This window comes from Cherax quadricarinatus, chromosome 82 (genome assembly GCF_038502225.1).
Source record: "Cherax quadricarinatus isolate ZL_2023a chromosome 82, ASM3850222v1, whole genome shotgun sequence".
Classification (NCBI taxonomy): domain Eukaryota; kingdom Metazoa; phylum Arthropoda; class Malacostraca; order Decapoda; family Parastacidae; genus Cherax; species Cherax quadricarinatus.
In genome coordinates, this window is record NC_091373.1 from 39,596 (window position 1) to 66,463 (window position 26,868).

At 40.5% G+C, this 26,868-nt stretch overlaps 2 protein-coding genes across 6 annotated transcripts in view; both read right to left on the bottom strand.

The window, feature by feature from the left end:
• LOC138850937 (alpha-aminoadipic semialdehyde synthase, mitochondrial-like) overlaps positions 1 to 26,868 on the bottom strand; it is a 218,327-nt gene that overhangs the window by 39,595 nt on the left and 151,864 nt on the right. The window contains exon 1 of one of the 3 annotated variants that reach the window (XM_070102508.1): positions 5,177 to 5,221. The exons of the other annotated variants lie outside the window; for them this stretch is intronic. The gene's annotated coding sequence lies outside the window, so the exon portion shown is untranslated. Of the gene's footprint in view, positions 1 to 5,176; positions 5,222 to 26,868 lie in introns of those variants that run through there. 3 annotated transcript variants of the gene reach the window in all.
• Positions 21,142 to 26,868, bottom strand: part of Aprt (adenine phosphoribosyltransferase) — a 33,830-nt gene continuing 28,103 nt past the window's right edge. For all 3 annotated transcript variants that reach the window (XM_070102497.1, XM_070102496.1, XM_070102498.1), the window contains one exon: positions 21,142 to 21,376. In XM_070102497.1, coding sequence (XP_069958598.1) covers positions 21,240 to 21,376 — 137 coding nt within the window. In that variant the 3' untranslated portion in view covers positions 21,142 to 21,239. The remainder of the gene's footprint in view (positions 21,377 to 26,868) is intronic.

Genomic DNA, 26,868 nt, shown 5'->3' on the forward strand with positions numbered 1-26,868 from the left:
ACTGACCCCTGTGGAACACCGCTCGTGACGCTTCCCCACTCTGATTTCTCCTCATTTATGCAAACTCTCTGCTGCCTATTTGTCAACCATGCCTCTATCCAGGAAAAAATTTCTCCTCCTATTCCATGTGCCTTAATTTTCCTCAATAGTCTCTGATGTGGGACCTTGTCAAAAGCCTTACTGAAGTCCATATACACAATATCATATTCATTACCATGATCAACCTCCTCAAATACCTTAGTGAAAAAAGTTAATAAATTCGTAAGGCAGGAACGCCCCTTTGTAAAACCATGCTGAGATTCGTTGATTAATTTATGCTTTTCAAGGTGGCTACGAACTGCCTCGGCAATTATTGATTCCATAAATTTTCCCACTATGGAGGTTAGGCTTATTGGTCTATAGTTCGAAGCTAAGGACCTGTCACCTGCTTTGAAAATAGGTATCACATTTGCCATTTTCCACTAATCTGGCACCATGCCAGTTTGTAGTGATATGTTAAAAGATTAGCCAAAGGTTTGCTAAGCTCCTCTTTACATTCCTTTAGAACCCTTGCATACAGTTCATCAGGGCCTGGGGATTTGTTAGGTTTTAATTTATCTATTTGCCTAAGGACCATGTCACTTGTGACTCTAATCGTGCACAGTTTATTATCGTTCTGTTTCACATAATTCATCATTTCTGGAATATCGCTGGTATCCTCCTGTGTAAAAACTGAGAGGAAGTATGTGTTAAAACTTCTACACATTTCCTTATCACTGTCAGCTCACTGACCCGAGGAACTTTTGAGTGGGCCTATCTTGTCCCTGATCTTACTTCTGTTTACCTGGAGTTTACCTGGAGAGAGTTTCGGGGGTCAACGCCCCCGCGGCCCGGTCTGTGACCAGGCCTCCTGGTGGATCAGTGCCTGATCAACCAGGCTGTTGCTGCTGGCTGCACGCAAACCAACGTACGAGCCACAGCCCGGCTGATCAGGAACTGACTTTAGGTGCTTGTCCAGTGCCAGCTTGAAGACTGCCAGAGGTCTGTTGGTAATCCCCCTTATGTGAGCTGGGAGGCAGTTGAACAGTCTCGGGCCCCTGACACTTATTGTATGGTCTCTTAACGTGCTAGTGACACCCCTGCTTTTCATTGGGGGGATGGTGCATCGTCTGCCAAGTCTTTTGCTTTCGTAGTGAGTGATTTTCGTGTGCAAGTTCGGTACTAGTCCCTCTAGGATTTTCCAGGTGTATATAATCATGTATCTCTCCCTCCTGCGTTCCAGGGAATACAGGTTTAGAAACCTCAAGCGCTCCCAGTAATTGAGGTGTTTTATCTCCGTTATGCGCGCCGTGAAAGTTCTCTGTACATTTTCTAGGTCGGCAATTTCACCTGCCTTGAAAGGTGCTGTTAGAGTGCAGCAATATTCCAGCCTAGATAGAACAAGTGACCTGAAGAGTGTCATCATGGGCTTGGCCTCCCTAGTTTTGAAGGTTCTCATTATCCATCCTGTCATTTTTCTAGCAGATGCGATTGATACAATGTTATGGTCCTTGAAGGTGAGATCCTCCGACATAATCACTCCCAGGTCTTTGACGTTGGTGTTTCGCTCTATTTTGTGGCCAGAATTTGTTTTGTACTCTGATGAAGATTTAATTTCCTCATGTTTACCATATCTGAGTAATTGAAATTTCTCATCGTTGAACTTCATATTGTTTTCTGCAGCCCACTGAAAGATTTGGTTGATGTCCGCCTGGAGCCTTGCAGTGTCTGCAATGGAAGACACTGTCATGCAGATTCGGGTGTCATCTGCAAAGGAAGACACGGTGCTGTGGCTGACATCCTTGTCTATGTCGGATATGAGGATGAGGAACAAGATGGGAGCTAGTACTGTGCCTTGTGGAACAGAGCTTTTCACCGTAGCTGCCTCGGACTTTACTCTGTTGACGACTACTCTCTGTGTTCTGTTAGTGAGGAAATTATAGATCCATCGACCGACTTTTCCTGTTATTCCTTTAGCACGCATTTTGTGCGCTATTACGCCATGGTCACACTTGTCGAAGGCTTTTGCAAAGTCTGTATATATTACATCTGCATTCTTTTTGTCTTCTAGTGCATTTAGGAGCTTGTCGTAGTGATCCAGTAGTTGAGACAGACAGGAGCGACCTGTTCTAAACCCATGTTGCCCTGGGTTGTGTAACTGATGGGTTTCTAGATGGGTGGTGATCTTGCTTCTTAGGACCCTTTCAAAGATTTTTATGATATGGGATGTTAGTGCTATTGGTCTGTAGTTCTTTGCTGTTGCTTTACTGCCCCCTTTGTGGAGTGGGGCTATGTCTGTTGTTTTTAGTAACTGGGGGACGACCCCCGTGTCCATGCTCCCTCTCCATAGGATGGAAAAGGCTCGTGATAGGGGCTTCTTGCAGTTCTTGATGAACACAGAGTTCCATGAGTCTGGCCCTGGGGCAGAGTGCATGGGCATGTCATTTATCGCCTGTTCGAAGTCATTTGGCATCAGGATAACATCGGATAGGCTTGTGTTAATCAAATTTTGTGGCTCTCTCATAAAAAATTCATTTTGATCTTCGACTCTCAGTCTGGTTAGCGGCTTGCTAAAAACTGAGTCATATTGGGACTTGAGTAGCTCACTCATTTCCTTGCTGTCATCTGTGTAGGACCCATCTTGTTTAAGTAGGGGCCCAATACTGGACGTTGTTCTCGATTTTGATTTGGCATAGGAGAAGAAATACTTTGGGTTTCTTTCGATTTCATTTATGGCTTTTAGTTCTTCCCGCGATTCCTGACTCCTAAAGGATTCTTTTAGCTTAAGTTCGATGCTTGCTATTTCTCTGACCAGTGTCTCCCTGCGCATTTCAGATATATTGACCTCTTTTAGCCGCTCTGTTATTCTTTTCCGTCGCCTGTAAAGGGAGCGCCTGTCTCTTTCTATTTTACATCTACTCCTCCTTTTTCTTAGAGGAATAAGCCTTGTGCATACATCGAGTGCCACCGAGTTAATCTGTTCTAGGCATAAGTTTGGGTCTGTGTTGCTTAGTATATCTTCCCAGCTTATATCGGTTAGGACTTGGTTTACTTGGTCCCACTTTATGTTTTTGTTATTGAAGTTGAATTTGGTGAATGCTCCCTCGTGACTAGTCTCATTTTGTCGGTCTGGGGCTCCACGCATACATGTCTGAACCTCAATTATGTTGTGATCTGAGTATATTGTTTTTGATATGGTGACATTTCTTATCAGATCATCATTGTTAGTGAAGATGAGGTCTAGTGTATTCTCCAGTCTAGTAGGCTCTATTATTTGCTGGTTTAAATTGAATTTTGTGCAGAGATTTAAAAGCTCGTGTGAGTGTGAGTTTTCATCAGAGCTGCCTCCTGGTGTTATTACTGCAACAATATTATTTGCTATATTCCTCCATTTTAGGTGCCTTAAGTTGAAGTCCCCCAGGAGCAAGATGTTGGGTGCAGGAGCTGGAAGATTTTCCAGACAGTGGTCAATTTTTAACAGCTGTTCCTGGAATTGCTGGGATGTTGCATCCGGAGGCTTGTAGACTACCACAATGACTAGGTTTTGGTTCTCGACCTTTACTGCTAAAACTTCCACTACATCATTTGAGGCATTAAGCAGTTCTGTGCAAACAAGTGACTCTGCAATGTACAGGCCAACCCCCCCCCCCCCCCACTTTTGCCTGTTCACTCTGTCACATCTGTATAGGTTGTAACCTGGGATCCATGTTTCGTTGTCCAAGTGATCCTTTATGTGGGTCTCAGTGAAAGCCGCGAACATTGCCTTTGCCTCTGCAAGCAGTCCACGGATGAAAGGTATTTTGTTGTTTGTTGCTGGCTTTAGACCCTGTATATTTGCAAAGAAGAATGTTATCGGACTGGTGGTATTGTTGGTACTGGGGGGGGGGGATTTTTTTTCCAGCATTAGTATCTGTATCTGTTGGTTTGGAGTGGAGGCCATCGACTGTGGTTCCACTCCAGGAATGACTGGATTTGGTGTACGATTTCTGCCATTTCCTGCCAGTTTTTTTTCCTTCCTGGCACTAAAAAACCTCTCCCTCTTGAGTGGCTGTGGCTACCCAGGTTTTCCCATGGCCTGGATGTTTTGTATCTTTTTGTCCCCTTTAGATGGTATGCCTGGCAATTTAAGTTATAGCACAGTCTTTCCTGTACTGAAGAGGTACACATTTCAGGGTGAAAAAGCTTACAGGAAGGGAGTTTGCATTTTCCTGTTGTCATATGGGCATGGCATTTTCTAGGGTGGTCATAGTTGCATGTCCCATCTGTTTTTCCAGATTTCCCATGCCAGCAGATACCAAGTGCATAGTATGTGCACAGGCTTGGTTTCCGCTTGCCTTGGGTTTCTGTGACTGTATTCCCTGTTGGTGCATGTTTCCCTGTCTTACTTCTATCCTCCCTAGCACCAACAATGGAGCTCCCACTAGTTGTTTTTGGTAATTTATCCTCACTATTGCTATTGGAGTCCTCTTGTTTGCTATTTCCTGCGGTATTTCTAGTTTGCAATATTGGTTTTATCTTATCTTTGACTACACTTGTTTCCCTACTATGGCTCCTGTCCCCTATGAGGTCATTTATATGTATTCCTTCCTGCGTATAATTCCCGACTACCTGGACAAAACCTCCAGCTTCACCATTACTGTCTCCCAGGACAGCACCTCCAGCTTCACCATTTCTGTCTCCCAGGACAGCACCTCCAGCTTCACCATTACTGTCTCCCAGGACAGCACCTCCAGCTTCACCATTACTGTCTCCCAGGACAGCACTATCAGCCCCACATTTACTGACTACCAGCTTCCAGGTTTTCTATGAAAGCAGCTTTGATGTTGTCCTCTTTTAATACCCTTGTGATTTTAGTCCACAGATTTTCCTCATTTGGGCATACCCAAAAACACTTCTCTGTTTTAATACTGCTTGTAGCTAGTTCTGGGATATCTGCACAAGGAGCGTGACACCAATTTCCACAAAAATGACAATTTATCCATGTGGAAGCCCGTTTGTTTGACTGACCACAGACTACACACAGCTTCATAATGATTTGAATGGTTGATTTACTGCAATTCTACTAGCAACCTCTTGAATATTATATTAATAACCTTAAATGAAGCTCTAGCTATTTGTATTTCTGTTTCTAACTCTTTTTGTATATTGGACAGCTTACCGTCACGTTCCTGATTTTTAATGTTTGTGTTTATAAGGGCGCCTATACCTGAAAGAATCCTTTTGGGTTAGTCTTCGAATCTCTTGCAACTTTAACCTCATAATCTCTTTTTGCTTTTCTAATTCCTTTTTTTATTTCTCTCTTTAACTGAATATATCGATTTCTTAATTGCCCCTCCCCTCTTTTGATTTGCCTATATATGCCTCTCTTTTGACCAATTAGATATTTTAATCTATTGTTCATCCATTTAGGATCATTTTTGTTTGATCTGATTTCCCTATTTGGAACATAATTTGACTGAGCAGCTAGAACTATGCCCTGGAAAGCGTCATATCGGCAACCATCACCACCTACCTGACCCTTAGTCAGGTCATTCCAGTTCAGCCCACCTAAGTAATTTTTCAGTCCTATGAAATCAGCCAAGCGGAAGTCAGGAACAGAGACTTGATTGCCATTATTAGGGGAATTCCATGATATATTAAAGCTGAGTGATTTGTGATCACTTTCCCCAAGCTCATCATTAACCTCAAGATTATTAATTAGTGTTTCCCTACTGGCAAGAACCAAGTCAAGGAGGTTATTTCCCCTAGTTGGCTCTGTCACAAACTGTTTTAAAAAACAATCCTGGATCGTATCAAGAAAGTCACCTGACTCTAAATTTCCTGTCAAATTGCTCCAGTCAATCTGTCTATAGTTGAAATCTCCCATTAGCACAACATTTTCGTATGTAGATGCCTTACGAATTTCGTCCCATAGAAGTTTACTGCACTCCCTATCAAGATTTGGGGCCCTGTAAATCACACCCAAAATTAGTTTTTCTCGGCCCTCGAGAAGCTGTAACCAAGCAGATTCAGTGGCTGACGCTTCTAATTTAATATCTTGTCTAACACAACAATTTAAATTGTCTCTGACATACATCGCTACTCCACCACCTTTCCTGTTATTATTATTATAATAAAAAAGAAGCGCTAAGCCACAAGGACTATACAGCACCTTTCCTGTTGACCCTGTCAGTGTGGAATAATTTATAGCCTTGTATGTGACATTCAGAGGGCATCTCTCTATCTTTCAGATTGAGCCAGGTCTCTGTTATAGCAATAATATCTATGTTTCCTGCACTTGCAATTAATCTTAGCTCATCTATCTTATTTCTTACACTCCTGCTATTAGTATAGTAAACCTTAAGGGAGCTAGTCCCTTGCTGCCCTCTGCTGTCCCCCTTTGTTTGCTGACCTGATCTATTGTTTTTATTTATAACTTCATGCTGAATGCCTTTTATACATTTACTGTTTCCAACCCTAGTGTTGCAACCTGCTTGTTTCCCACACACACCCATACCTCTATCTTCCATCAGTTTAAAATCATAGGCATTTCACCAATGGCCTTCTCAATCGAGTCTGCAAGTGCTACCACCCCAGCCCCAGAGAGATGTACCCCATCCCTTGCATACATATCATGTTTGCCATAAAAGCTGTTCCAGTTGTCAATGAATGGGATTGCAAGTTCCTTACAATATCTGTCTAGCCAGCAATTTACACCAATTGCCCTAGACAACCATTCATTTCCTACTCCCCTTCTAGGCAAGATGCTACATATGATTGGGATCCCTCCCTTAGACTTAATGAAATCTATAGCTGACCTGTACTTATCTAGCAGCTCTTCTCTCCTACCCTTCCCAATATCATTTCCACCAGCACTGAGACAGATAATGGGCTTGTTCCCATTACCTGACATGATATTATCCAGCCTGTTGACAATGTTCCCAACACCAGCTCCAGGGAAGCACACTCTATCTCTCATCTTCTTATTCCTATTACAAAAAGCACGGTCAATATATCTTACCTGAGAGTCACCAACCACAAGAATGCGCTTACCTCCATTAGCAGGGGCAGTAGTACCCTTACCTTCACTGGCCACTGAAGTACATTCATCCTGAAGAACAGAGAAGCGATTTCCTACCTTCAGATCTTCACTCTTAACTTTCCTTACTCTGATGCGCCTCCCATTACTGTGAACCACTCGCCACTTGTAGCAGGTCTGGGCTGCACCTCACTGCTGGTAGCCGTTGCTACCTCCCCAACTACAGCCTCCTCACAGCGAGAGACAGACTGCACCTCACTGCTAGAAGCCTCATTCCCCAAAACTCCAGCCACCTCACACTCTCTCCCAGACCCATTGAGGTGGACCTTCAGCCTCCTAATCTCCTCCTGGAGGAGGTCTTGCTTCTCCAGGAGGAGATTAGGAGGCTGAAGGTCCACCTCAATGGGTCTGGGAGAGAGTGTGAGGTGGCTGGAGTTTTGGGGAATGAGGCTTCTAGCAGTGAGGTGCAGTCTGTCTCTCGCTGTGAGGAGGCTGTAGTTGGGGAGGTAGCAACGGCTACCAGCAGTGAGGTGCAGCCCAGACCTGCTACAAGTGGCGAGTGGTTCACAGTAATGGGAGGTGCATCAGAGTAAGGAAAGTTATCCTCATCACATCTGACTAGTTGAGCTGCCTTTACAGCATACCTATAGCTTCCAGACTTAGCAGAAATAAAATTAATTAGGATTGCATAAATCATTTGTTTAATAATCTTCCTGGCCTGCTAGTGTACTCGCATATAATCTAGTGATACCAGTGAATAGCAGAATAGTGTTGTAGTAGCAACTAACCAGTATTATAATGGTACTTAGTGGAGTGGAGTGACTTTCATTAGTTTCTTTTCTTGAAATACGAGATGTTACTGTGAATTTCATATAACCTGTAGTTACCAGCGGTCGCAATATACACAACGAGAAGCAATTATTACTACAGAAAAAGCGTCCTTCCTCCAAAATTTGCACCAGTCAACTATAGTGATAATATAGCATTTATTGTGGTGGAGACGAAAAAAAAAAAAAATAGAAAAGCAAGATACAGCGATTGATAAACAAGGAGGTGACCGTTCGTCATTGTAGGAGCTGCCAGATATCACCGGCTCTTCAACACGCAAGTTATACTTTTGTATCAGTCAAATCACATATTACTCGGGTAGATAATTTCCAGTAGATCCTTCATGTGTTAGCTCAAATCACCGACCAGTATGTTTTAAATAAGTGACCCACTGATCAGAGCAGATCGACTGGTCTGGACCCTTGACTGGTCCGAACCCTTGACTGGTCCGAACCCGGGACTGGTTTCAAACAGTTTCGTTGGACAATAAAGCAGACTGTAAACGGATTGGGTTGTAGGCGCCCTTATAAACACAAACATTAAAAATCAGGAATGTGACGGTAAGCTGTCCAATATACAAAAAGAGTTAGAAACAGAAATACAAATAGCTAGAGCTTCATTTAAGGTTATTAATATAATATTCAAGAGGTTGCTAGTAGAATTGCAGTAAATCAACCATTCAAATCATTATGAAGCTGTGTGTAGTCTGTGGTCAGTCAAACAAACGGGCTTCCACATGGATAAATTGTCATTTTTGTGGAAATTGGTGTCATGCCCCTTGTGCAGATATCCCAGAACTAGCTACAAGCAGTATTAAAACAGAGAAGTGTTTCTGGGTATGCCCAAATGAGGAAAATCTGTGGACTAAAATCACAAGGGTATTAAAAGAGGACAACATCAAAGCTGCTTTCATAGAAAACCTGGAAGCTTTCTACAACAGATGGGAACATAAAAAGTCTGGGCTGAATGGTACTGCCCTTGATACTGGCCATGTAGTCACAAACTGTAAGGCTGGAGGTGATGTCCTGGGAGACAGTAATAGTAAAGCTGGAGGTGCTGTCCTGGGAGACAGTAATGGTGAAGCTGGAGGTGCTGTCCTGGGAGACAGAAATGGTGAAGCTGGAGATACTGTCCTGGGAGACAGTAATGGTGAAGCTGGAGATTTTGTCCAGGTAGTCGGGAATTATACGCAGGAAGGAATACATATAAATGACCTCATAGGGGACAGGAGCCATAGTAGGGAAACAAGTGTAGTCAAAGATAAGATAAAACCAATATTGCAAACTAGAAATACCGCAGGAAATAGCAAACAAGAGGACTCCAATAGCAATAGTGAGGATAAATTACCAAAAACAACTGGTGGGAGCTCCATTGTTGGTGCTAGGGAGGATAGAAGTAAGACAGGGAAACATGCACCAACAGGGAATACAGTCACAGAAACCCAAGGCAAGCGGAAACCAAGCCTGTGCACATACTATGCACTTGGTATCTGCTGGCATGGGAAATCTGGAAAAACAGATGGGACGTGCAACTATGACCACCCTAGAAAATGCCATGCCCATATGACAACAGGAAAATGCAAACTCCCTTCCTGTAAGCTTTTTCACCCTGAAATGTGTACCTCTTCAGTACAGGAAAGACTGTGCTATAACTTAAATTGCCAGGCATACCATCTAAAGGGGACAAAAAGATACAAAACATCCAGGCCATGGGAAAACCTGGGTAGCCACAGCCACTCAAGAGGGAGAGGTTTTTTAGTGCCAGGAAGGAAAAAAAACTGGCAGGAAATGGCACAAATCGTACACCAAATCCAGTCATTCCTGGAGTGGAACCACAGTCGATGGCCTCCACTCCAAACCAACAGATACAGATACTAATGCCGGAAAAAAAATCCCCCCCCAGTACCAACAATACCACCAGTCCGATAACATTCTTCTTTGCAAATATACAGGGTCTAAAGCCAGCAACAAACAACAAAATACCTTTCATCCGTGGACTGCTTGCAGAGGCAAAGGCAATGTTCGCGGCTTTCACTGAGACCCACATAAAGGATCACTTGGACAATGAAATATGGATCCCAGGTTACAACCTATACAGATGTGACAGAGTGAACAGGCAAAAGGGGGTTGTTGGCCTGTACATTGCAGAGTCACTTGTTTGCACAGAACTGCTTAATGCCTCAAATGACGTAGTGGAAGTTTTAGCAGTAAAGGTCGAGAACCAAAACCTAGTCATTGTGGTAGTCTACAAGCCTCCGGATGCAACATCCCAGCAATTCCAGGAACAGCTGTTAAAAATTGACCACTGTCTGGAAAATCTTCCAGCTCCTGCACCCAACATCTTGCTCCTGGGGGATTTCAACTTAAGGCACCTAAAATGGAGGAATATAGCAAATAATATTGTTGCAGTAATAACACCAGGAGGCAGCTCTGATGAAAACTCACACTCACACGAGCTTTTAAATCTCTGCACAAAATTCAATTTAAACCAGCAAATAATAGAGCCTACTAGACTGGAGAATACACTAGACCTCATATTCACTAACAATGATGATCTGATAAGAAATGTCACCATATCAAAAACAATATACTCAGATCACAACATAATTGAGGTTCAGACATGTATGCGAGGAGCCCCAGACCGACAAAATGAGACTAGTCACGAGGGAGCATTCACCAAATTCAACTTCAATAACAAAAACATAAAGTGGGACCAAGTAAACCAAGTCCTAACCGATATAAGCTGGGAAGATATACTAAGCAACACAGACCCAAACTTATGCCTAGAACAGATTAACTCGGTGGCACTCGATGTATGCACAAGGCTTATTCCTCTAAGAAAAAGGAGGAGTAGATGTAAAATAGAAAGAGACAGGCGCTCCCTTTACAGGCGACGGAAAAGAATAACAGAGCGGCTAAAAGAGGTCAATATATCTGAAATGCGCAGGGAGACACTGGTCAGAGAAATAGCAAGCATCGAACTTAAGCTAAAAGAATCCTTTAGGAGTCAGGAATCGCGGGAAGAACTAAAAGCTATAAATGAAATCGAAAGAAACCCAAAGTATTTCTTCTCCTATGCCAAATCAAAATCGAGAACAACGCCCAGTATTGGGCCCCTACTTAAACAAGATGGGTCCTACACAGATGACAGCAAGGAAATGAGTGAGCTACTCAAGTCCCAATATGACTCAGTTTTTAGCAAGCCGCTAACCAGACTGAGAGTCGAAGATCAAAATGAATTTTTTATGAGAGAGCCACAAAATTTGATTAACACAAGCCTATCCGATGTTATCCTGACGCCAAATGACTTCGAACAGGCGATAAATGACATGCCCATGCACTCTGCCCCAGGGCCAGACTCATGGAACTCTGTGTTCATCAAGAACTGCAAGAAGCCCCTATCACGAGCCTTTTCCATCCTATGGAGAGGGAGCATGGACACGGGGGTCGTCCCTCAGTTACTAAAAACAACAGACATAGCCCCACTCCACAAAGGGGGCAGTAAAGCAACAGCAAAGAACTACAGACCAATAGCACTAACATCCCATATCATAAAAATCTTTGAAAGGGTCCTAAGAAGCAAGATCACCACCCATCTAGAAACCCATCAGTTACACAACCCAGGGCAACATGGGTTTAGAACAGGTCGCTCCTGTCTGTCTCAACTACTGGATCACTACGACAAGGTCCTAAATGCACTAGAAGACAAAAAGAATGCAGATGTAATATATACAGACTTTGCAAAAGCCTTCGACAAGTGTGACCATGGCGTAATAGCGCACAAAATGCGCGCTAAAGGAATAACAGGAAAAGTCGGTCGATGGATCTATAATTTCCTCACTAACAGAACACAGAGAGTAGTCGTCAACAGAGTAAAGTCCGAGGCAGCTACGGTGAAAAGCTCTGTTCCACAAGGCACAGTACTAGCTCCCATCTTGTTCCTCATCCTCATATCCGACATAGACAAGGATGTCAGCCACAGCACCGTGTCTTCCTTTGCAGATGACACCCGAATCTGCATGACAGTGTCTTCCATTGCAGACACTGCAAGGCTCCAGGCGGACATCAACCAAATCTTTCAGTGGGCTGCAGAAAACAATATGAAGTTCAACGATGAGAAATTTCAATTACTCAGATATGGTAAACATGAGGAAATTAAATCTTCATCAGAGTACAAAACAAATTCTGGCCACAAAATAGAGCGAAACACCAACGTCAAAGACCTGGGAGTGATTATGTCGGAGGATCTCACCTTCAAGGACCATAACATTGTATCAATCACATCTGCTAGAAAAATGACAGGATGGATAATGAGAACCTTCAAAACTAGGGAGGCCAAGCCCATGATGACACTCTTCAGGTCACTTGTTCTATCTAGGCTGGAATATTGCTGCACTCTAACAGCACCTTTCAAGGCAGGTGAAATTGCCGACCTAGAAAATGTACAGAGAACTTTCACGGCGCGCATAACAGAGATAAAACACCTCAATTACTGGGAGCGCTTGAGGTTTCTAAACCTGTATTCCCTGGAACGCAGGAGGGAGAGATACATGATTATATACACCTGGAAAATCCTAGAGGGACTAGTACCGAACTTGCACACGAAAATCACTCACTACGAAAGCAAAAGACTTGGCAGACGATGCACCATCCCCCCAATGAAAAGCAGGGGTGTCACTAGCACGTTAAGAGACCATACAATAAGTGTCAGGGGCCCGAGACTGTTCAACTGCCTCCCAGCACACATAAGGGGGATTACCAACAGACCCCTGGCAGTCTTCAAGCTGGCACTGGACAAGCACCTAAAGTCAGTTCCTGATCAGCCGGGCTGTGGCTCGTACGTTGGTTTGCGTGCAGCCAGCAGCAACAGCCTGGTTGATCAGGCGCTGATCCACCAGGAGGCCTGGTCACAGACCGGGCCGCGGGGGCGTTGACCCCCGAAACTCTCTCCAGGTAAACTCCAGGTCCAGGTACTGATATTCTTTCCTTTTGAATGTTAACTGATTAAGAAATTATCTTGATGCTGACTTTTTTGGGGGGAGGGGGGGATCATTGACAAGTTCATCTTTTGTTTTGCACCAATTTGCTCCTAGGGATATGCCTGTATGCCAGTGATGAGCTCCTGATCCAAGGAATTAGACTTCTCTCCTTGGATTGAACCTGGTTGCCTCTCATTTCCTAAATGATGTGACCCCTATGAGTTTAGTGCTCTCCCATTATTAGAATTAGAATACACTAAGTTGCTCAAGATTTATTTTTGTATATAACAAATATAAAACAGAGACTGCGCCATATTAGTATTTTTTTTTTTTAAATCAACCAGTTTCAGTCATTTATATCACCATATCCCTCTCAAGAAGTTCCTTGATACAAGGAATTGAACTTGAATCAAACCTGAGGTACTGTATGACCCCTACCTCTCAAGCCTTGATGCCAGTGAGGGGGCTCTTGATTCTCCTTTTCCTTGGATCAACTCTGCCTCATTCTCCTGGTGCTGTATGACCTATAGATCTAGAGTTCCTCCCTTCCCTCCCCATAAATGTAATATTAGATCACCATATAAAATCATGGTAGGCCAATGAAGGTTGGTCTTTCACAGATTTTAACTGGCAGTTAACTTTAACAGCAAGTTACTGACACTGAATTGTTCAAACAATTTTTCTGCATTGATGATTGTTTTTCATTGTTACTTTCATGCAGTAAACACATTTTGTTACTATTATACAATACAGTACAGTATTGATAGAAATGCATAACCACAAATACAGACATTAATACTTTATAACTTTAGGTTAAAAAAACTAAGTAAATGTATTACAAACAGTTAACCATGTAATGTTAATATAATGTGACAGTATCAGTGTGGTACATGTGCCTTGAACTATTTAAAAAAAAAGTTTTTATCCAGTACATTATCTACTGCAGGCAGGTATGTATAAAATTATGCACATACTTCAACTACTTCTTATCTTTGCACATTCTTGTGTAGCAGAGTGAACAGCAAAATGATATAAATGCCATAAAGAACTGATTCATCACCTTCAAAACTACCATTAGAAAACATCTTATCTCCCTGATACACCCCGTCAACTAACTACACGAATACCACCTGGTGGTTCACACTTACACTCACTCACTCATTTGACCATAAACAGAAATATTAATCTCAGTCTTAAAATAATGAATCCTGTGATACTCCAATATTGAAACTATGTACTGTGCCAAAACAAAAGCATTCACATTGCTAAACTCACAAACTAGTATTTAGTCACTTAGCCATAATACCAACTTACCTCATAATTTGTAATATTTTACAATTAAGAATAAAACTAAGTATGCCCGAAATGCCTAGCCATGCTAAGCGTTCTAGTGGTACACTCTGTAATCACAATTTTACTACATGTAAACCAAACAATAACCAAATTTCTGTAAACTCAGCATTGTAATCCTTATAGAGAATTTAGATTAAAATAAAAATATTTTTAACTCTGCTGAAGAAATTACTCCAACTATATAACGGTTAATAATGAGACATTGACCATAATTTTCTTGTGGTATTTACAATGCATTGCTCCAGTCACCAAAATATAGAAGACAAATATCATATTCACAGATGTGAGATTCAGGCTGAATCCCACATGTATAGCTGATACTGATAGGTTCAGTAATGGTTGTCGTAAATAAAAGCTCCTACTAACCCTACTTGCTACATAAACATTTACTCCTAACATAGTATGACTTCACTAGTGTATGTTCACCTTTTATTTTACCTTTCCAGAAATCGAGAACAAGAAGCCCATGCCATGAGAATTTAAATATCCAGTATACTTTGACAAGTTGTATATTTGTAGATGAATGGTTCAGAGAACCGACGTGTTGATAAATTAGACACGTGCAACTCTTGGGTATCTTTATTGAGGAAACGTTTCCCCACACAGTGGCTTCATCAGTTTCCCCAATAAAGATACCCAAGAGTTGCACATGTGTCTAATTTATCAAGTTGTATATTAATTGTATTTTTAGTACATACAATATTGGTTTTTCAAATTGGGATAAACTTGTTTGAACTAACATTCTTGCATGCTAGTAAGATGCAATATTTTAAGTATATATGTATTAGGTAATGACAAATACTATACTTAAGTATCAGATTGTAGTTTTGCATTTTTATTATACATTATTAATTTTATGTGGGAAACTTTCACAGTTCAACAAGAAATTTCCATGCATTTTTACTTTTACTTTGGTCAGTTTTTTTTTTTATAGTGTGAAGTGATATCTTTGTACATATTTGTAAGATATTTGTGTATCATAGAATATAGCTACTTTTGTCATTGAATACTGCTATATATTGGAATACCGATTTTTTTATTTTTCAGTTGTATTATTTCATCCATTTCTGAAGGAAGTAATTTTAATTCTATTTTAAAACATTATGCCAAAGTGTTGCCATTTAGAATTATTTTAGTTTATATGTCTTTTGGACATGATATTGCAAAATTTGGTAGGAGGCTCTTGATAGTGCAAAATTTGGTGAGGAGGCTCTTGATCCAAGGAATTGGACATCCACCCAAATCCTTGGTTCAGACCTAAATGCCTCCCATTCCCTAATCATTATATGATCCCTGTAAGTTTAGTGCTTTCCCCCGATTAAAATGGGTATGAAGCGAGATGCCTTTCTTGTGCAGAAATTAGAAAAACAGTACCTCATTGTGTACACAGAAGAGCCTTTCTAACATAATTATGAACAAACACAGTACTCCTATACTGGTGCATTAACTGTGCATGTTCTAGTTTCAGAAACATGTTCTATGCAGAGGAGACTGTACATTATTATTATAATCAAAAAGAAGCGCTAAGGCACAAGGGCTATACAGCGGGAGACTGTACAGGAGTGAAAAAGTTCTGAGCCTGAATTTGAGTAAAATAAGGTTTTATAAATGAACTACAATAGAGCACCTGGGAACACTAGTAATTATAGAAAAAATTCCACATTCTCTCTAAATGACCAAACCACCTCAACAGCCCCCTCTTCAACCCTCAAAATAACTGCATTATTATTATTATTATTATTATTATTATTATTATTATATACTCTTGCATATCCAAAACATTGCTGGAACCTATAAATACTATGTACAGTATATATTTCTAGACAATAGTATGTGACTAAGGTAGGTAAAAATGTTCACCTGTCACTGTGTGACTACTTGAGTACTATTTCATTACCTAATATTAGTATCAGAACAAAGATTAACTATGAAATCACAAGAACTACTATAAATTGTAATTATGTAAAGTAAAAGGACACAAGTGCAACTAATGTGACATTTTATTGTGGCACAATAAAATGTCACATTAGTTGCACTTGTGTCCTTTTACTTTACATATTGTCGGTAATTCTACCAACTTTATTACAAATTGTAATTTTCAGAAAATAAAAACTATGCAAAGTAAAAAAATGAGAAAAAGGTATATTGGCAACACTTCTGCAAGCGGCAGCTCTTCATGTTGCCGTCGAGTGAACGACAAGCGCCAAATTTGTGACCTTATATCTCCATAAATATCGAGTCTAGATTTCTTTTTTTTTTTCAAAATATTTGGAGCGCTGTATACAGTCCACACGACTAAATAATTATACCAGAATTACTGGTTTTATTAAATCTTAATAACTAATTTTAGGTCTAGCTCAGTGTGAGTGAGGGTTTGAGGTGTGTGGATGCCGCAGGAGTCTCATTCCTGTGATCTAATGTGACTAAAGTCCCACTTGCCTCAGAGGTGCAACAAAAATTGGTAAATAATAATTGCCTTAGTTGCGTCTTAACCCAAATTACCTGTACGTAAATGAATTTCGTACATGTAATTTCTCACAATCTAGGTTTCTTATATTTCCTTGACCACTTGTGGCCACATCCATCTCAAAGCCACTAAACTTTGGGTCAACACCACTTTCCTTGAAAAAGGGGTGTTAATATGACATGGCATTAGTGAATCCCTGGGGTTTGCCATTCTGTTTGTTCCAACTGGTGCTCCCACAAGGTACAGTACTAAGTGGTTCCAGATTTTTTTAATATTGTGCACACTGAATGTTAAGACCCATTCTATACTACCTAGGCCTATCAGGCCTCTGGAGCCAAATTTGAATATAGGAAAAATAGTTCATTGATATCACATTATATCACATAAATGTTAAACCTAAAACCCAATCTAACTTTATTATTTTTTAAATACACTACCTAACAGAATACTCCATTCTACTGAATGTACAACAATGCATACAACCATATGACCTGTCTTTGTAATACTCACTTGTGCTTTATAGTAACCTGTTTACATTAATGTTTTATCACTGATTTCATCATTGCTTAGTTAATCTTAAGTTAATTTTAAGCCAGCCCGTAATGCTATGCATAGTATAAGTGGCTTTGGCATACTGCTCTTACCTGTATTTGTTGTACCTCTGTATGTGTGCTCAAATTTTTAAATAAATAAATAAATAGATAAATACATCTGGAGCACTAGCAATTTATTTATTTATTTATTTATTTAATGTCTTTACAAACAGTACATTGAGATTGTGTATATACAATAGTGGGTTGCAATGCAAAGAGAGCCTCTATTATGCCTAGGCATTATGAGCCAACTTAACATTATTGGCTTACATTCTACTTAATACTAAGGAGTAGTATATCATAGTTGTACAGTAGGAAAGTAATTATTTCATAGTTGTGCAGTAGAATATTAATTATAGATGAATCAAAATTTGTATAAGACAAAGATATATTTATGTTCAAAAATGCTTTTTGTGAAAACAATGATTCAATTATACTCCTGTCAACAATGGACAAAAGGTTCAAAGTGATTGCTTCACTTATGATGTGGGAGTACACAGGTGAGTATGTGTGTACTGAGTATTTAGCATTTAGTCTAGGGTGATTAAGTGGCTTTTGAGAAGAGTCTTAAATTGATTTTCAGACTGGGTTACTTTAATATCTTCTGGTAATGAATTCCATATTTTGGGGCCCTTTATGTGCATAGAGTTTTTACACAGTGTGATATGGACACGAGGTATATCAAAAAGAGATCTGTGTCTTGTGTTGTGGTCATGTGTCCTGTTTAGGTTGGTGAGGAAAAGTTTGAGTGGGGGGTTTATATTTGCGTGTATTCTGTGTATGTAGTAGGCACATGAATAAGTATGGATGTTCTTAATGGTAAGCAGATTCAGACTTTTGAAAATTGGTGGAGTATGCTGGCATAGTTTAATATGTTTATTATGCACCCCATACCCATCCTGTGGGCGGTAGTCAAAAGATTACAGAGGTACATAATTGGTCCAGGGACTGAGCCTCAAAGTTTTGATAGCTGAGCAAGTTACAGAGGTAATGGGGTGGGAGTGGGAATTTGTTATCATTCTTACTGCTGCCTTTTGCTGGGGTTATTAGGGGTTTTAGGTGATTGGATGTTGTTGATCCCCATGCACAAATTCCATATGTAAGATAAGGGTATATGAGTGAATGGTACAGTGCCAGGAGAGCTGATTGTGGAACGTAGTACCTTATATTTGATAGTATGCCTACAGTCTTAGAGAGTTTCTTGGCGATTTGTTGTATGTGTGTCCGGAACTTAAGGCTACTGTCAAGGTGGATACCTAGGAATTTTCCCTCTGTGAGTCTTGTGACTGATGATCCATTTAGCATAATGTTAATTGGATCATTTGCAGCTTTGTTTCCAAACTGAATGAAATAGGTTTTATCAGTGTTCAGGGTAAGTTTGTTAGTCATCATCCAGGCAGATATTTTCTATAATTCAGCATTGACTGTGTTTGCTAGTATGACTGTGTTTGGGTGGGAAAATACATATGTAGTGTCATCTGCAAATAATATGGGTTTGAATAGCTGTGATGCATTCGGTAGATCATTGATGTAGATGAGAAAGAGGAGTGGTCCAAGGACGCTTCCTTGTGGGACTCCTACTGTGATTTGTTGGGTGGAGGAGTTTGCATCATTTGCATACACATATTGAGTTCTGTTACTAAGGTATGACTTTAGGTAGTTGAGGGGGTGGCCTCTGATACCATAGTGCATTAATTTGGAATACAGTAGTTCATGGTCAACTGTATTGAAAGCTTTACATAAATCAATGAAAATGCCTAGCGGGACTTCTTTCTTTTCAAGTGCGGTATATATTAGTTCTAGCATGTGTATGATAGCGTCATTTGTGCTTTTATTATTCCTGAGTCCAAACTGACAAGGGTTTAATACGTTATGTGAAACGAGGTAGGAATAGATCCGTCTATGAATTAATTTTTCAAAGATTTTAGAGAGCGGTGGTAAGTTAGATATTGGTCTATAGTTATTCAAGTCAGCTTGGTCACTTCCTTTATGGATCGGAGTGACCCTTGCTATTTTGAGGATTGTTGGGAAGATAGATGATTCAATGGGTTTGTTAAAGAGCATTGCAATAATTGGTGACAATTCTTGAGAAGCTTTTTTGTACATAAAAGCAGGCAAGTTGTTTATATCTCCTGCCTTGTTTTTAAGGGTGTTTATGATGAGCATAACTTCAGCGGGGTTGGTTGGAGCTAGGAATAGCATATTTGGGTAGGTTCCTATGAGGTAGTTTGATGGACGGGCATTTGTGCTTGGTATTTTGTTTGCTAGATTTTTTCCTATGGTGGAGAAGAAAACATTAAGTCTGTTTGCTGTTTTGGTTGGAGTGAGTAGGGGTTCATCTGATTTTGTTAGTTTGATTGCTTTGTTTTTGGATAACTTTTTAGTTCCAAGAATTTCAGATAGAGTTTTCCAGGTTTTTTTCATATCACCTTTGATGTTATGTGTATGTGTTATATGTAAATGCAACTGAAAAAGTTACTCCAAAATAGAATAGATCATGTGAAAAATATGGGTACTACACACAATGAAATATTTCTCCCTCCAACCTAAGTTGGACCTAAGGGTAAAGTATAGTGCTGTATGACCCTTGTGGATTTAGTGCTTAATTATGATTATAATAATAATAAGGGTAAAGTATTTAAAGAAGCACAACTCCTCCATTTCCCCACTGCCACTCACACCACCTACAGTTGCTTTCTGGGAGCAACGCTTACCTAACTTACTGTATTTATAAAGCAATTATGGATCTCTTCACCACCCCAACCCCACCTTGTTTCTGGATATTAACTATGGCACCCATGAGGAATACTAATCTTGCTGAAGGTGCCAAGTAGTAGTAGTGTGCCATTCTGAGAGTAATGAATATAGTGGAAATTTTAAATGTGCAAGGTGGTGGTATACGTGTAATGCAGACTGCCCGCACTTTTGGTCTGAGAGAATCCATCATTTGTACAATTAAAGACAATGAGAATAATATAAGAGCTTATACAGGAGTACAGCACTGTATGAACCTGGTGGGTTTAGCACTTAAGTTTTGATTATAATAATAATTATTCAGGAGTAGTGCAGATTGTGGCTTGGTGAAAAGAATGTCAAAAAGGTCATTAAAGCTATACAAGACAAAAAACATTATGGAATGTATGGATTGAGGAGGAAACAAAGAAAGGGGCCCTGCCTAGTGCTCAGATAAGGCATAGAGTGAACAAGCAAAAATAAGCTAGAATGTGAGGTACGATAAACAGCAGCAATTTATACTTAGTAAAATATTAAAAAAAATTAACTGGTAAATCTGGAGGTGTGTGAAACATAACCCTATTTTCAAGAACTTACTCTGCTCATGAGATGGTTTACTGTACCACCATTACTATTTTTATACAAAAATTTAAATCAAGAAGTGTTAATAAAAAAATTAGTTTAATCTTTTGGGCACTTATTCTGTAAATTATTTTTTATGTTTTGGGCACCTATTTTGATCGAAAATTTTAAGATAAAAAATATTTATTTTTATGCCTAAAGTAAGATATGTAATATAAGAACACATGTGATATTTTGTTAGATGCTAAACTGTAACTAATAACACTAATTGTAACTACAAGAAGATACAATGACAGGAATACTCATCATTACCCCATTTCCCAACTATGAACTGGAAAGGCATTTCATTAATAGTAAGAAAGATGGACCTCTAGCCTAATCTCTTACCTTTATTGAAGAGGTCAGGACTGTCTGCACCAATAATGGGATGGGAAACCGTTGCTACTTCACCATGCCCATACATAAAACAAATCACCCAAATAAAAATCTACATAGCCTCTTATTCAGATATAATAATTAAAATTATAACTCTGAATCTCAAATATTACCAGGATAGGAATAAGCAGCAAACAACAGTACAGAAAGTATATTAACATCAAAACTCCTTGTCTAACATTCACTGAACTGATATCTGTGGAGAAGATTTACTATTTCCTTCACTAGATTGTTTTAAAATTTAACAATAGCCTTGAAAGGTTTGTCTAGTGTCTCCCGACCTTTCAAGTCCTCAAGTTCAATGCAGACAAGACAGAGTGATACAGTTCCACCTATGGATGTAACCAAGTCACAAGCAGCTTTCATACTACCTAAAAAAAAAAAAATTAGGGTTCTTTGAAAATTTACACATTAATATGTTCAAACATGTAAGGTCAATTAACAATGCATGGCAGAGCTGAGAGAGATGGTGAAAAAAAAGAGGGAGGGAGGGAGAGAGGGGGGGGTGTAGATATGTTAAAGCAGTGACAGCCAAAACATCAACTGCTATCTGCCAGTTGAAGGCACAGCAATGTCTAGTAAATCACAGATTATGTGTTTTCTTCTTTGTGTCACTCTGCTTTTGTGGGAAACTGCCACTGAAGTACTTTCTATACCTGTGTGTATATAACAGGCATCATAAACTTATCACACATATGAGAATGCTCACCATAAGTTATTTATAAAAAATAAATTTTTTAAATATGCATGGATTACCGTATTTTATGGCGGACAAGATGATCCGGTGTCAAGGATGACTCCCCCCCCCTAGTCTGACTGGCTATATTTTGGGAAAACATAAATGGTATCCATGGTAATAACAGTAATAAAAGTTATGCTATAATAATGGTAATAAAGTTATGTTAAGCCTGAGGCATTACATATAAAAATAAGTGTTGTGATTTGTTTTGTGGTCTGTGGGTCATCATACGGCTAAGACCCATGTCAGGAAACACTTGTCCTGTTTCCAGACAAACCTACCTATATGATTATTTATCACTGACACAGGTGACTGGTAGGTTTGCCAGTCAGCTGGATCAGCTAAAATGTGCTACATTTATGTGAAAAAGTGTTAAGAAACACACCAGTAAACAAGGTGATAATTCTAGATCTGCTAAATCCCAATCCTGAGCTTAAAAGGTTCTTACATCCAAAACTGGCAACAAAATGCTCTTTGCAAAGCTAAATGGTCAGCTACTCATAATGAACAATGTTCAGCAATGAACAAAGACATATTTCCCTCTGTTCTTACTTCATTGCTTAGGTTTTTCAAATTAGTATACAGTATTTAGGTACAGGTACACATAAATACAGTTACACAAATTATTACAGTAACGTGTGTGTAAAGTACTTAGGATAACCCCAAAAAAGTCAGACAAGTGACTTATTTCCACTGGGGTCCTTGATTTCCATTGTTCATCTTTGTGTAGTGAATGGTTCTTCAGTTTTCTTGTGCTTGGCAGTATTTTTGTGTCGTTCAATGTCACTTAATTTAGCTGCAATTAAACATTTGCAGGATACTATCACTCACACGAGTCACATACAATATGTGAACTGAACCTGACTGGCCATGTTCTTATGTTCACTATCTCAATGCATGCAAGTGGATGTGTGTATGGCTAGGACTGTACATTGATTTGTGATGGTTTTTTTCACGTTGGTAAATGAGTACATCTTATACTGCAATTTTACTTTGCTTTTTATATCTGAAAATGTTCCCTGTAGCCTAATATCAGGATCATTTGAAGTGAGTAAAAATATTATTACCAGGTGGTTTGATGGTAAACAGGTGAATTAGCGTACTGATACTACCGCAGTCAATCTGACTCCATCACTTGGTTTACCTTAGCCTATTGCTAAGCGCCAATGAATTTTTATGATTATTTTTGTTATTTATTATTTTATACAAAATAGTTTACACGATTCATTATTGGGTTGTGTACAGAGCTTAGATTACTGTTTAGTATAAAAAACTTCTCTAGGCTTAGGCTGAGGCCTCTGAGCAATGCAGGTGTGACTTGGACCTGCCTAGCATGGGCTAGTAGGCCTGCTGCAATACTCTTCCTTTCTTATAATCTTATGTAACCTTCAGCCTCCAAGATGGTGGGTAAATTTTCGAGACTTATTTTGGAAACAAAAAAAAAAAAATAGTGTCTTCAATGCTGTGAAATATGGTACTCACTTAACCTAGTACAGTGGTCCCTCGTTTTTCGTAGTTAATCCATTCCTGGAGTTGCTACTATTATCGAAATCTACAATTTTCGAATCAATTTTCCCCATAAGAAATAATGTAAATACAATTATTCCATTCCTGACACCCAGAAGTATTAAAATAAAAATTTTTTTTACATGAAATATAGATGTAGTACATAAACAATACAATGGGAAATGATGAATGAAACATTAACAGCATAACACTTACCTTCATTGGAGATTCTTCTTAGTGTATGGGAGACTGGAGGAGGAGAGAGATTGGATTGTTTACAGTTTGGAAGGGGAATCCCCTTCCAGCAACACCTCAGGTTCCAATTGCTTTTCTGGTGTTGCTTCTCTTCTGTTTCTTAATGCCACTAGGACCAGCTTGAGAGTCACTGGAGTCCTTTCTCGCAAAATAACTGTGGAGAGAGTTTTTTTTTTTTTTTTTTTTTTTTTTTACACAGGGTTTGACAAGGTTAAGGATCCCTAGCTTTATTGACAAGCTATTTACAGGTTAAGGATTCCTAACTTTATTGGCAAGCTAGGAGCTGTTACCTACATCAGCTCATTTGAAAGCATTTTTATTGTTAAGAGACATACAAGTAGGGAACAGGATGAAGTTGGAGCCATCTGTGGGCCAGCATTTTCATTTGATCAACTGACTTTATCTCGTTGGCATCATTATGTGTTCTATATTCGAGTCATCCTGGCTATGTATGATCTCAGATGGAGTGATGTTCTGGAGAAGGGTACAGCCAGAGTGAAGTTGCTGCTTTCTGCCCATCTTGTGGCATAAAAGCTTGTTTCACGCTGTCCTCGAAGTGGATCCAAGTGTGGTATTTTGACAATATTGGCCTTGTACATAACAGTAAGGCCACCCACATCCCTCCTATGTTGAAGGCTCTGCTGAAATGACAGATCTATCCAGGATGGGTCCAGGCGAGAGATGAGACGTCTTGCTCTGTTCTCTACTCTGTCAAGCAGTCGCAGATGAGAGGGAGGGCAGGCAAACCAAGAAAGTGGAGCATACTCAAGGTGTGAGCGTACTTGTGCCTCGTACAGGATCTTGCAACCCCTACTGTCAAGAAGATGCGAGATACGGCGAAGTGCTGTAAGCTTCCTGGCTGCCTTGTTTGCAAGATTTACAACATGGTTCTTCATGGTTAGTTTGGAGTCAAATTTCACCCCAAGGATATCAACTTCTTCTCCAGGTGCCAACACCCTCCCATTCATCCTTACTGCTGCACCAGCATTACCATCATGGTGCCTAGAGACGATCATCATTTGCGTTTTCTCAGGTGCAAATGTTACTTGCCATCTATTTCCCCAAGCTGATATAGCTCTCAGCTGGTGATTGATGTAGCTTAGAGCAGCTGGCATTTCTTCTCTTGGATAAGTGAATGTCAGTGTACAGTCATCTGCATATGCATGTGATTCTGGGATGAGATGAAGAAGGTCGTTGAAGTAGACATTCCATAACAATGGACCCAGCACGCTTCCTTGTGGAACACTTGCCCCAATAGGATGTCTTGCTGATTCTGTTCCATTGAGAACTACACTTAGAGATCTACCATGAAGGTAATCACTGGAGTTTACCTGGAGAGAGTTCCGGGGGTCAACGCCGTAGAGCCTGCAATTCCCAGTGCTTGAAGTTTTGCTAAGAGGCCCTGGTGCCACACCCAGTCAAAAGCGCCAGCAATGTCCAGTGCTACCACACAGCTGACTTTGGATTCATCCAGTGACTGGTGCCACTTAGTGGAGAGGTTTAACAACAGATCAGCAGCAGAGTAACCTTTCCTGAAGCCCTATTGACGATCACAAAGTAGTGAGTGGTAGTCAAAAAACTCTGTCATTTGTCTTGAGATTATTGTCTCAAGGATCTTACCAGTGATTGACAGGAGTGACACTGGTCTGTAGTTGCTGATTTCTGCTCTGCTCTTCTTTCTGTGAACAGGGACTACATTTGCCTCTTTCTATAGAGAGGGCCATTTACACTGTACTAGGCAGTGCTGAAAGATGCGAGTTAGAGGTGCTGCTAGCTGGTCTGCACATCTTCTCAACAATCTTGGGCTCAACTTGTCTGGGCCCACAGCCTTTTCTTGGTCAAGCAATTTAAGAAGGAAATGCACCTCCTCCTGTCTTATTGTCACCACTGACAGTTTTGACACAGTTCTTGCAGCTAGCCAAGGAGGGTCCCTTGCTGGATCAGGAACTTGCATTTTGGTAGCAAAGTGTTCAGCAAAGAGGTCCACCTTCTCTTGACTACTAGTAGAGGTGGTCCCATCCTGTCGATTTAGAGGTGGAATGAGCTCATCAGGCAGATAACCTTGTCTGTCCTTGACCAGGGACCACCAGGTTTTGAAGCCTACCCTACCTGATGCTAGCTTTCTTTTAGTGTCCACCTCCCATTTAGCAATGGCCCACTTTTGAATGTCACCCATATGCCTACAGGCTTGCGTGTGCAAGTTCCTGTTATAGGTGGTAGGATGTCTCTTATACCTTGGCCATGCTTTGTACTTAGCAGTAGCAGCCTCTCTACAACGAAAGCCAAACCAAGGCTGATCTGTAGGCTTTGTCACATATTGCCGGTGAGGAATGTGTTCTTGTTGTAGATTAAGGATGTGTCCAGTGAAGGCTTTCACTTGGTTGTCAACATCCCCTTGGAGAAGAGCATTCCAATCGGTGGTGGCGAGCTCAGAGCGAAGGGCTGGCCAATTACCTCTTTCCCATAGCCAGGTTGTGCGTGTGGACTCCTCACCTCGTTCTGTTGGGATCTTAAGTGTCGTAAAAAAAGCCTTGTGGTCAGACGATCCAACGTAGTCGAGGGGTTGACAAGTGACTATGCCTTCTGCCAGATCACTCACTACTGGGTCAAGGGAGGAACCAGAGATATGAGTAGGGAAATCAACAAAGTTTCTCATGTCAAACACTGCAAGAAGGTCATCAAAGTCCCTCTGTATAAGGTTCTGGTTGAGGTCACCAACAATTATAATATGTTGACAGTTGTGTTGTAGCAGAAGGGAGTCAATATTTTTCATTAGGCAGTTGATGGGGTCTGCATGTTGCCACTGAGGTCTGTACATTGCACATGCTAGTACAGAGGTACTAGTGTTTATACAGAGCTTGAAGAACATCATTTCAAGATGTATAGGGGTGGCAACATCAATGTGCTGGGCATGAACACTTTTAGAGAAGCACACAGCAACACCTCCTCCTTGCCCTTGCCTGTCTCTTCTCATCCATGAGGTGTAGCCAGCAATTCTTGCAAAATTTTCTGGAGACCTGTCATCCAAAAATTTTTCAACAACAGCTATCATGTCGGGACGTCGAGTGTTCACAAAATTATGTGTGAGCTCTCCAACATTAGTAATGAAACCTCTAATGTTGGCCGACAGGATGCTGATAGACTGGCTCCTCATGATGAAGTGGTCAGCTTGAGGTGGTGGGTGTGTAGGGAATGTAAGGTGCCTGCCCTTGAGAGAGGTAGGGTACTGAGGCAGCTGCAGGGATGTAGGTCTGTGGTCTTGTGTAAGGCACAATACCACCTGCTGGGCAGAGATAGGAGTAGCTAAGTGGTTGACGTGTGAGTTTGTTCACCAATTCAGAGATCCTGCTGGTTTGTTCTGAG